Source organism: Astatotilapia calliptera, chromosome 18 (assembly GCF_964374335.1).
Source record: "Astatotilapia calliptera chromosome 18, fAstCal68.1, whole genome shotgun sequence".
In the NCBI taxonomy this organism is placed as follows: domain Eukaryota; kingdom Metazoa; phylum Chordata; class Actinopteri; order Cichliformes; family Cichlidae; genus Astatotilapia; species Astatotilapia calliptera.
Genome location: NC_137439.1, coordinates 36,379,343 through 36,391,792, shown reverse-complemented (window position 1 = coordinate 36,391,792; position 12,450 = coordinate 36,379,343). Strand labels below are relative to the sequence as shown.

The window sequence follows — 12,450 nt, the reverse complement described above, 5'->3', positions numbered from 1 at the left end:
TTTTTTAAACTTGTGTGTTTTCTGTCCCTCCTGCCCGCAAACACACACCACTACCACGTTCTCTTACATTTTCAAAATCCAGTGAACAAATTAGAACGTGTCTCAGAATAGTGGAAATGTGGATGGTGAAGGGGGCAACAGGGGAGATGCTCTGAAACTTAAATATGGGTTATCCCAATGTAGCGACGACAGAATACATTATGATTTCCAAAAGACTGGAGCGGGCACATAAGATGAAACAGCTTAGTTGCCTTACACCGTTTTCCTGCTCCAGAGGCCAAAGCAGCACTAAGACTCATCTAGTTCGTCTGCTGACATGATGAAAGTGCTGAAATCCCAAATTCCCTTCGAATATTATGCACCAGCTGCAAAATCTGCCAAGCTGCTCAGAGACCCAACAAAGGGACTCAGATAACCCTGAAGTGTCTACAGATGACTCCTGAAACAGACACATGCTGCCTGTGTCCAGGCTGAGCACCACAAAAGCTCCTTAAAGGAACCTGTTGCGTGAGCGAATAAAGAACAGTAACGCCCTCTTAGATACCCGACGGTGACGAGCCTCCATTCAGCCTCTACAAGCTGCCTGGTTGGCCGAGCAGCTACCTTTTCATGTAGAGAGCTAAGCTTTAGACTGCATTAGCCAGTGTTTGAGGCCATTCAGATGTTCATGTTGGAATAAAAGCCAAACAGGGAGCTCTGAGTTCTTGTTTCTAATGAGTGAGCCATGCAAAAGAAACCCAAACTAGCATTTTGTCTACTTCACAAACACAAAGCCATCACAGCTGGTAAGCAGATGTTGTGATGATAATATTCCTTTTGTTGTAGTTGTGACAGAGACAACAGCTGTGAATCGTAGTTTGATCAACTTGCCTAGCAGAACTTTTGCGTCCTCGACATCGAAATCTCCGTCGCCGTCTGTGTCGTACGCCACCAGTTTACCTACAGCAGCAGCAAACACAGTTAGACACACTTAGACAAATTCTCATACGTGTACATTAAACATGTGCTTACTGTAATTATTCTAACTGTATATCATGATATAGAAATGACTTTAAAGGCAAATGTATTAAAGTCAAACATGGGTGTAACAATGCTTCCTTTAGAGAAAGACAGTTTACCAACCACTGCTCCTACATGATGCCTGCGTTTCTAAGATCATACATGAACACTGCAGCTGGAGACCAGTGTGACCACACCAGTCACACCAGCTGAATCACACTCAGGAACCAACGCTGCAAGGCTGTGCACTCCTCCACCGACCACAGCCAACTTGTTGCTTACATATGTGTCCTTAGTGACCAAGGGTTAGGGACGAGCCTCCAGCCTGTGTGGCAGCTTGGCTGCCTTCACTCCACCTTTCTCTACAGCTGCTGAGTGCTACATGAAGCGTGTCACTGTACACAGAGGTGCCAGTTTAGGTCGACTATAAGGGCGTGTTGAACTGCATACGTAGTGTTTGTGGATGTGTGTAGCGCTGCAGATGTTCCTGCCAAACACTACACGACTCAGGGCTCTGCAAACAGTGTGTGTGACAACAGACATTTTTGTTCACATATGCAGAATATACATTATGGGTTTTTACCTTGCAATGCTTCAGACAGGTTAATTTGTAAGCCCTTAGCCTTATCTGCATGCAAAACAAACAAATAATAAAACACACATAATGTAACAAAGACAGGGTTAAGAGATAAAACACAATCACATTTCATACACACAAGAATGGACCATTTATCATTAATGCAGGCGGCTGTGGTCAAAGACAGGCAGGCTGCAGCAGCTTCAGCCGTCCTCTACACGCGTGGCTCAGCAGGCAAAGTCTGCACCTAGCTTTAAGCTAACTTACAGAAATGCTGCTGTGTTAGATGCAACCATTACAAGCTTCATTTCATCTGACTGGCTTTAATGTGACTGGCAGGCTGTTCACCAAAGTATTTGGTTTAAAGTGTTGAGACAGCAGCAGACTGAGGCTCACTAGTAATAACTGCTGGTCTGAATTTAATGCTCCGGTAACGACAGTTAGACTGGTTCTTATTGCAGGTGGAGGTTTACTTTAGGCGTAGTCTGTGGACAGATGACAACAAAAGCCAAACTGGTTACTGCCACACCTTCCCAGGAAGTTCCTCTAGGCGTGTGTGTGTGTGTGTGTGTGTGTGTGTGTGTGTGGGGGGGGGGGGGGGGGTTACCCACCAAGAACTCCCTGATAGTCAACCAGGTCAAAGTAGACCACAGCTACAGACGTCCAGACGCCCAGCAGGGCCAACACGATGAACCAGGTGAAGAAGCTGCTGCCACTGGAGTCGGCCTTCTTCCCATTCTTGTTAGACGGCTGGCTTTTAGCACCATCTGGAAAGACAACACACGTGATGTCAGGTTCAGCTGTGGCCCTCACAAACTTTTCCTTTACACACTCAGAACATTGAAATAGAAGTTGAAGTACATTGACCTTAATGCTACTTTAGAGTTACAAGTGTGACTAATGATGAGAGCGACGAAACAGCAGTGAACACAGCGAGGAGCTTGAAGTCCTCCTGTGTGTTTATGAAGCCCAACTGCACAGCGTGAACACACCTGCAGGACGAAGTGTTCAAAGAAATGTTGAGGACAGTCTGAGCTTTGGACGTACATCCATAAACTGCCCTCACTTTGAAACTCTGAGCATGCTTAATCCCAGGAAACACGCCCCCACAGGATGCCCACACTGGGCGCCGCACGGCCCCCCACACTGGGCGCCGCCGGGCCCCCACACTGCGGGCTGCTGTGGAGCGTGAACCAGAATGTTGCTTAAAAAAAGAAAGGGGGGGGGAAAAAAAAGCAGATTTTAGCTCCACCCTTATTTCCAGGAGGTCACCACATAGTTCAGGTGTTTGGACACCATGCCCTTTCACCCCTCCCACCACTGTGTGTCCACTCAGAGGAAACAAACAGCAGATCTGACCCTTCAAAGAAAGCTTGTGTGAGTGGATCAGGGCCTGATTCTGCTGCTCTGCAGTAAATCGATCAGATTCAGAGTTCTTCTCTCTTCCTGAGGCTGTGAATCACTCGCACCCTCAGATTTCTGACGGTGCATTTTCCACAGCAGTCACATTTCCCTGGTGTAAATAATCTGAAATCATTTGAGGACATTACTGTGCCAGTGCCGTGTATGTGGTGCTGGGACAGTAGAGTGTAGCCAAGGATCTATTCTTGGAGTGACAAAGACACGCTCGCTGTGAGAACATGGTGGCAGAGAGAACGAACAGGTGCTAAAGTCCGCTACATGCTAGGTCAAACCTCCTTCCTCTGCACACCTGAAACATGCCAGGTCCCCAACTCATCCAACCTGTGCTGTGACATCATCTTTTCCTCTGCAGACGTTTGTGTGTTTCTGGATGAATCCATACGTGGGCATGATTGCAGCTGGGAGTGTAAATCTAACTCACAGCAGGCAGCAGCAGCAAAGGCGTGACTACGTGTTAGAAGAAGCTCTCACTCAGTCACACATCTGGATCACAGCATCGTAACACACCTGGATGTTAAACCTGGACACTGACTGAACACTCGCTCCTCCAGCAGGTATTAAATACTCGTCCACCCAGGCCATGCTGCTTGGTATTCGATAGCCTCACCTTGGTTTTCTGCAGCTAGCACTGCGGGCACTGCTGTAACACCAGGAGAGGCGGCAGACTCCAGGGTCACTGGATCACCCATCTATGGCGTATGGTGGACCAACAGGAGGTTAACTGGCCAAAAAGAAGCGTGCAGCCCAGCGACGGCGAATATCAGCTCAGCCGCTCCCTCTATGTGGCCCTGCCCTCTCTCTCTGTTTACTGGCTTTCTTTCTGTTGCTCATCCAGCGTCATCATGCGTGCCATTCTTCTCTCTGAGACGATATGGCTTCTAGAGGTCATACACAGCTATTAATAGTGCTGTTAAACCAGCTGGCCCTCGCACAGAGAGGGGAGGACATTATTTAAACGCTCCCTGCCTGATATTGTGAACTTTAAAATCCTCCATGTTTACTTTGCAGGGTGCACCTGCCGACTGCACCTTCAGTATTCTTACAGCAGCAGTAAAACAAGGTCCTGGAAGGATGTCAGAGCAGACAGCTGCAACATGTCACACACGTAACAAACACGTAACTACATGAAGAGACATTTGTGCCACTGCATGTAACTGGGAACAAACCACTTCACCAATCACGGGCTTGTTGGTTAAAATGAGATGAAACTCCAACCATCAGCATGGACTCAGATCAAACATCTCTGCCATGAACTGAGGGGGTTCCAGACGCTACAGATGAACACAGCGTGCAGCACCATCAGTCACGGTCAATCATCAGGAGGCTTGTTTTTCTCATAAACTGGTTTCAGTTGGTTTGTGCTACTGTAACATGTCCAAATAAAGCCCCACCAAATACTAACTTTGCTTTTTTATGTCTGAGAACTTAAACATTGACAAATTCAAACTATAATGGATCCAAACTTGGTGTGGCCTCCACAACAGTCCCAGTTTGCTGAGCTAGAGCCAAGGTAAAGAAACACCGTGTTGTGAGCAGCGTCTATCAGGGAGGGTTACATTTGTCAAAGGTTTCAACAATCATCAGGCTGTTGATTAAAAAGCTTCATTCACTCTCGCACTCTCTCCCATAATGCATGTTTTGACCTGTCTCCCGTACTTGTCTTGTCCTCACCCACAGCTGGTGGCAGCACATTACAGCCCCTCCCTGAGCCTGGTTCTGCCTGAGCTTTCTCCGCTGTTGTCGTTGCTTCTTACAGGGATCGCCTGATTGTTGGAGGATATCCTTACACTACGACGGCCCAGGTCCCTACCACATGGTAAATGAAGTAGATCTTATGTTTAAATGGAAGCCCCATAAAGACTCCTTTATAAACTTTAGTGCACATTTGTTAAGTTAATGAATATTTGTCTTTAACAATGAAGTCTACCAAAATAAAAGAATGTTGGGCTTTCTGTTTGTTTTTCACCAAGCAGGCATGCTGCATTGTGTCTTTGGAAAACACAGCCCTCTTCCCAGCTGCACAGTTAAGCTACGTCAGCAATTTATCAGATCGTTTCTCCACCCGAGGCAGGAGCAACCCCACATAACTTCACCGAGTGAGCCACAGGTGCCACTCTCACAGCCAACACAGGAAAAACGAGCTTTCACAAAGGCTTTGACACAAATGAAGTCCTGCTAACGTGCTGTTACATAACCGGCCTGTTTGAAGCTTAAAGTTAGTGCATGTACCAGCAATTACACACAAAACCTTAGAAACAAGAGCTCGGCAATATACTGCACATGAAAACTGGTTCAGGGCTGAGAAACTTTAAGCAGCCTCAGCAGAATGCAAATCATGAACAAAGAAATCCAAGAAATCCAGTGATTGTTGTATTTGGCAAATGTGTTGAAAACTGTCACGACACCGTGAGGTCCTTACCCAGTGACTGCAAGCAGAACAGAACAGAAAAGAACAGAAGAGAACAGAACAGAACAGAAAAGAATAGAATAGAATAGAACAGAATAGAATAGAACAGAACAGAACAGAATAGAACAGAAGAGAATAGAATAGAACAGAATAGAATAGAACAGAACAAAACAAAACAGAAAAGAAAAGAATATAAATGAAGAGAATAGAATATAACAGAATAGAATAGAACAGAACAAAATAGAACAGATTAGAATATAAATGAAGAGAATAGAATATAACAGAACAGAATAGAATAGAACAGAAGAGAACAGAAGAGAACAGAACAGAAAAGAATATAAATGAAGAGAATAGAATATAACAGAATAGAATAGAACAGAACAAAATAGAACAGAATAGAATATAACAGAAGAGAATAGAATATAACAGAATAGAATAGAACAGAACAAAATAGAACAGAATAGAATATAACAGAAGAGAATAGAATATAACAGAATAGAACAGAACAGAACAGAATAGAATAGAATAGAACAGAATAGAACAGAACAAAACAAAACAGAAAAGAATATAAATGAAGAGAATAGAATATAACAGAACAGAATAGAATAGAACAGAAGAGAACAGAACAGAAAAGAATATAAATGAAGAGAATAGAATAGAACAGAATAGAATAGAACAGAACAAAATAGAACAGATTAGAATATAAATGAAGAGAATAGAATATAACAGAATAGAATAGAACAGAACAAAATAGAACAGAATAGAATATAACAGAAGAGAATAGAATATAACAGAATAGAATAGAACAGAACAAAATAGAACAGAATAGAATATAACAGAAGAGAATAGAATATAACAGAATAGAATAGAACAGAACAAAATAGAATATAACAGAAGAGAATAGAATATAACAGAATAGAATAGAACAGAACAAAATAGAACAGAATAGAATATAACAGAAGAGAATAGAACAGAATAGAATAGAACAGAACAAAATAGAACAGAATAGAATAGAACAGAACAAAATAGAACAGAACAAAACAAAACAGAATAGAAAAGAATATAAATGAAGAGAATAGAATATAACAGAATAGAATAGAACAGAACAAAATAGAACAGAATAGAACAGAACAAAATAGAACAGAATAGAATAGAACAGAACAAAACAAAACAAAACAGAATAGAAAAGAATATAAATGAAGAGAATAGAATTTAATAGAATAGAACAGAACAAAATAGAACAGAATAGAATATAACAGAAGAGAATAGAATATAACAGAATAGAATAGAACAAAACAGAATAGAACAGAATAGAATAGAACAGGACAGAATTGAATAGAATATAACAGAATAGAATAGAACAGAATATAACAGAAAAAAAACAGAATAGAACAGGAAGGAATTGAATAGAATATAACAGAATAGAATAGAATATAACAGAATATAACAGAACAAAACAAAACAGAATAGAACAGAACAGAACAGGACAGACCAAAGTAGAACAGAACAGAATTGAATAGAATATAACAGAATAGAGTAGACTAGAATATAACAGAACAGAATAGAACAGAACAGAACAAAACAGAACAGAATAGAATAGAACAGAATAGAACAGAATAGAGTAGACTAGAATATAACAGAACAGAACAGAACAAAACAGAATAGAACAGAATAGAACAGAATAGAGTAGACTAGAATATAACAGAACAGAACAGAACAAAACAGAATAGAACAGAACAGGACAGAACAAAGCAGAATGAACAGAACAGAATAGAACAAAACAAAACAGAATAGAACAGAATGAACAGAATAGAATATAACAGAACAGAACTGAATAGAACAAAACAAAACAGAATAGAACAGGACAGAACAAAGCAGAATAGAATAGAACAGAACAGGACAGAACAAAGCAGAACAGAACAGAATAGAATAGAACAGAATAGAATAGAACAGAACACAATAGGACAGGACAGAATAGAATAGAACAGAATAGAACAGAACAGGACAGAACAGAATAGAACAGAACAGAATGAACAGAATAGAACAGGACAGAAAAAAGCAGAACAGAACAGAATAGAACAGAACAGGACAGAACAGAATAGAATGAACAGAATAGAACAGGACAGAACAAAGCAGAACAGAACAGAATAGAATAGAACAGAATAGAACAGAACAGAACACAATAGGACAGGACAGAATAGAATAGAACAGAATAGAACAGAACAGAACAAAACAAAGCAGAACAGAATAGAACAGAACAAAACAAAACAGAATAGAACAGGACAGAACAAAGCAGAACAGAACAGAACAGAACAGAATGAACAGAATAGAACAGGACAGAAAAAAGCAGAACAGAACAGAATAGAACAGAACAGGACAGAACAGAATAGAATGAACAGAATAGAACAGAACAGAACAAAACAAAGCAGAACAGAATAGAACAGAACAAAACAAAACAGAATAGAACAGAACAGAACAAAACAAAGCAGAACAGAATAGAACAGAACAAAACAAAACAGAATAGAACAGGACAGAACAAAGCAGAACAGAACAGAATAGAATAGAACAGAATAGAATAGAACAGAACAGAACACAATAGGACAGGACAGAATAGAATAGAACAGAATAGAACAGAACAGAACAAAACAAAGCAGAACAGAATAGAACAGAACAAAACAAAACAGAATAGAACAGAACAGAACAAAGCAGAACAGAACAGAATAGAACAGAACAAAACAAAACAGAATAGAACAGGACAGAACAAAGCAGAACAGAACAGAATAGAATAGAACAGAATAGAACAGAACAGCCGTTTATTGTCACTGTGTTTTGTTTTCTGTAAGAAGCAGGTTCTAATGCTATATTCTGTACTGGTACAATTGCACAATAGCATTGCTACAAGCAGCTATGTGGCAACATTGTGAACACAGCGAGTATTTCCGGTTTCCACAGGCATGTTCTCCTCGTTGGAATTATTAAGACTTCCAACAGATGAAGGGAATGAGGGCTGACGACCATCCTTAGTCTTACTGACCCAACTGACACTGGATATGCAAACAGTGTGGCAGAGACACACCTCTGTTTGCTCACTTGTGATGTTACTCTGTGATGCTGCCAAAACATGTTCAGTCCATTATGCCCACAAGACGGCAAATGAATAATATGAGACAAAACAATTACATAACTACATGTTACAAAATTAACATTAGAACATGTAAATAAACAAAGAACTGGCACTGGACGACCTCTGCAGAGCAGTTATTATCTGATCCTCAACATCAAACATTCATATGCACGTACCACCAGTCTGAGTCCACAGGCCCAGCCTTTGGAGCTACAGCAGCTTCAGTTTCTCTGAAAAGGCTTGAAGTGTGTTTATGGAGCTCTTAGCCACTCTAACAGAAGCACATCTGTCAGGTCAGATACCAAGTACACTAAGAACCAGCTCCCACAGTGTCTGGACCTTGGAATGGTCTCTATAAGCTGAAGCATTGAGAGGTCCTTCACTGGAACCAAGTATGAACTCCCAATCCCAGACTCAATGTGTTCTCAATCCAGAGAACAGCGTCCACTGATCTAGAACCCAGAGGACCTGTGCTGGCTGATATACGGCTTGGATGCAGGTGCTTGGCCCACTCTGTGTTCAGTGCTCTGGTAGACCTTGGGCCCTGTGGTGACCACTGGGCCCTCAGCATAGGGCTCTGTGACGTGGCCTACTGCTTTGTGGCTGAGCTGCCGCCGTCCCCAACCGCTTCCACTTTGTTGTGATAACACCAACAGTTGACTCTGGAATTTCATGAGTGGACTTGTTAGTGTCCTATCACAGCACCACGCTGGGATTCACTGAGAGCGACTCATTACAAATGCAGCCTGCCTGGTTTTATACACCTGTGGCCATGGAAGTGATTGAAACACCTGAATTCAGTGAGATGGATGGTGACTAGAATAATTTGGGCATCTTTACAAATAACAGCAGCTGAATGATCCAGAGAGCCCGCTTTCAAAATCTGATTATATGACCACACTTAGAATATTCATGAGCAGCCCGCTGCTACACATGTTACAGAGGATGAGGTATACACTGATAGATACGCTGAAGCGGTTCTCCTCGTGCCCTCATGCTGTGACAGAAAACAAAGTACAAACTGGACGATCTCAGAGGATTACTTGTTGCTTTTAAGTATCCAGTAACACAATTTTACCCCAAAAAGGACTAACAGGAAATCTGAGGCATATCCATTTGCTGGGATGCATCCAACAGCTCCACATGAAAAGAAAACGTCTGAAAGCATGCAGTAACACACCACTTTGTTGTTGTGTAAACTCCATGTTCATATGAGCACGGCACAAACACGCACATGCACAGTGCTGTCCTCCAGAGCTCTGCAGAGTCTCTGTCACATTCTGAACACACTGTTCAGCCCGAGCAGCTCCTCTTATATAAGGGCTGCTGTGCACGCCTTCAAACTTACCTCGATTCCCTCAAGCTTTTAGAGTGTGTCCAAGCTCATGCACGTCCACATGTGCACAGCTTTGTGTACTACAGAGGACACTGGAGCTCTGCACGGTCTCTGCAGAGCTCTGATCTTCAGCCAGCTTTTACAGGAACACTTTTTCCTCATTGGGGCACCATGTTTTCAAACACACACATTTTAAAAGCCACGTCATACGACTGCAGCTGCATGCACTTCCTCAGTGCAGCAGGCTGGTTCAGTTTGTGGCGCCAGGATCTGCTGCAGTACGCAGCACATTCCACTGATGGTGGCAGCGACCTATGTGCAGGAACCAACCCCACGCCGGGCTTTGTTGTGACAGATCCCCAGAAAGTCACTAGCATTAGATCAGACTGCTGTCTGTTGAAGCTAGCGTCGAGCTACTTTGATTAGATCACAGGGACAAACAAACTAGTCAACTCTGAGCAACTGTGCAGTTCCAGGTGTCCACAGGTAGGGCTGCACGATTTTGCATAAAATGAGAATCACGATTTTTTGGCTTAGAATTGAGATCACGATTCTCTCACGATTCTCTTTTCCAGTATAAATATTTATTGCACTTATTAACTGCACATCAACTTTGTAACAGTTGAGACTGAACATAAAAACAATTCCGTCTCCACCGTTGCTCGACGCTGCGTGTACAGAGCAGGTAGTGCAACAATAGAAAAATAGTTGCGGGACGGCACTGTGTAGCATTTGTCTAGGGTGTTGATCGTTTTCCTAAATCCCTCGTTTTGCACAGTGTTGATGGAGCCATATCTTTGGTCAGGTGATAAGTAATAGCCTCCGTAATGTCTTTGTGCCTGCGGGAGTTCGACGGGTATAGGGAAGCGCTGTATAAGGTTCCCGTTATTGATGTTTGGGTGGTTGACCGGGACGGATTTTCTCCTGTCACTTTCTCGTCATCCCTGACGTGCTCTCCGTTGTTTTTTCCTGCTAATTTTAGCATCACACGGCAGCTTCTGTATCACGTGGTATAAGGCTCCGCCCTTGTCATTTGTTGAGCAGGAAGAGTGAGCGCTTGTTTTCATGCAGATTACGTCCCGGATCAAAACGCGGTACAATCGTCGTCTTTTTTTTAAAATCGTTGTCATTTGGAAATGAGATCGCACACAAGTATGAATCGAGATCGCGATTTTCTAACGATTAATCGTGCAGCCCTATCCACAGGTGTCTTTACAACCTCTCTAACCACATTTCAACTGGACTGGAAGACAAAACATCAGACTGAAAGCCAATGGATATGAAACATTAATGAAAAAGACATTTGAGTTTATCATTTAAAGTTAAAGAAAGACGAACTGACTGTTTGTTTTTCTTTGGCTCTTTCTGGTTTCTTTATTAACTTCCATTATATTCGTCTATATCGAGTCTTCAGCTCTTGTTGGTCTTATTTAGGCTTTGAGGGTTGCTTTTAGTTTCCTGTCACGTTCCATTTCTGTGTTTGTCCTTCGTCTTCCATGTTTCCCTGTCTTATCCTCCTCTCGCTCCATGTGTAAAATGCCATTCCAATGTCCGTTATGTCTCCCTTCCTGTTTTATTTTGGTAGCACCTCTGCGCCTTTGTTCCTCACTGTGCCACAGCTGTGTAACCTCTGCATTATGCACCATGTGTCTTTGCATATTAGGAGTCTCTGGCACCGCCACTGTATTCGTGGTTTTGAACTTATTCTCTGGACATCAGCATAAAATGCTCATGTTGAGTTAAATTTCTGCATCATGCATTTGGCTCTGCAAAATTAATCACACAGCATATTATGACGGCTCCAAACCAAAACACGATACCTGACACAGATGCACAAACGCTGTGCTCTCATGCAAGGTTACATGGAGCCACCGCCGTGCTCAGGGTTGGATTTAGAACAACAACACGCTCAGCAAACGCAAAGGACACAAAACATCACACATCAGCCCCCGAGGAGCAGACGCAGCCATTACCCTTCCATCTGAGATCCCAGCCCTTTGGAGAGGGGAAGCAGCAGCCCTGAGGGACGGTAATGTGGAAAAGTCAAGAAGGCATGTGACAAGGAAACATAATGAGAAACATAATGAGAAATGGGAAAGTGCACATTTCAGCAGAAACACACCAATGACAAAGAGGACGAGATCTAGCATCCAGGTATGATCACATGCTCCAAAGTCCCGACAAGCACGCTTCACTGTCCCCTCTTTAATCTAGAGTCAATATTAAGTGAGCAGCTGTCACTGTTTGATCACATGAGGTAACAAAGTGCACACGTCTTGCAGCCATTGGTTAGCAGTGAAAAGGACCTGCCTGAGTAAATTTGGAGGAAGACATGGCTGACAGACGGGTGGTTCTGCTCCAGTCTACATGCCAAACACAACTGGGCAGGACACGAACCCCAGTTTCTCTCTGATGCATCTACTGGAGTATGAAAGGCTGTGAATGGTTGATAAGCGCTTTGTGTGCTCCAGGAGAGGAGACAACCAGCCCAAATCTCTTTCTTATAACCAAGCAGTCATAAATATGGAGAAAGCTGAGGAATCGGAGTGATTTTAACCAGGACACATCCTTTCTACACATATGGA

General features: G+C 42.5%; 1 protein-coding gene across 11 annotated transcripts in view; it reads right to left on the bottom strand.

Annotated features, from left to right (window-relative positions):
* The window catches only part of LOC113009879 (uncharacterized), a 32,729-nt gene that overhangs the window by 16,689 nt on the left and 3,590 nt on the right, over nt 1–12,450 (bottom strand). For 8 of the 11 annotated variants that reach the window (XM_080292865.1, XM_080292871.1, XM_080292873.1 and 5 more), the window contains exons 1-4: nt 3,606–3,760; nt 2,188–2,343; nt 1,583–1,627; nt 875–939 (exon numbers count right to left, since the gene is read on the bottom strand). In XM_080292865.1, the coding sequence (XP_080148991.1) occupies nt 875–939; nt 1,583–1,627; nt 2,188–2,343; nt 3,606–3,687 (348 nt within the window). In that variant the 5' untranslated portion in view covers nt 3,688–3,760. Of the gene's footprint in view, nt 1–874; nt 940–1,582; nt 1,628–2,187; nt 2,344–3,605; nt 3,761–12,450 lie in introns of those variants that run through there. The other 3 variants (XM_080292868.1, XM_080292869.1, XM_080292872.1) reach the window with 3 other exon arrangements.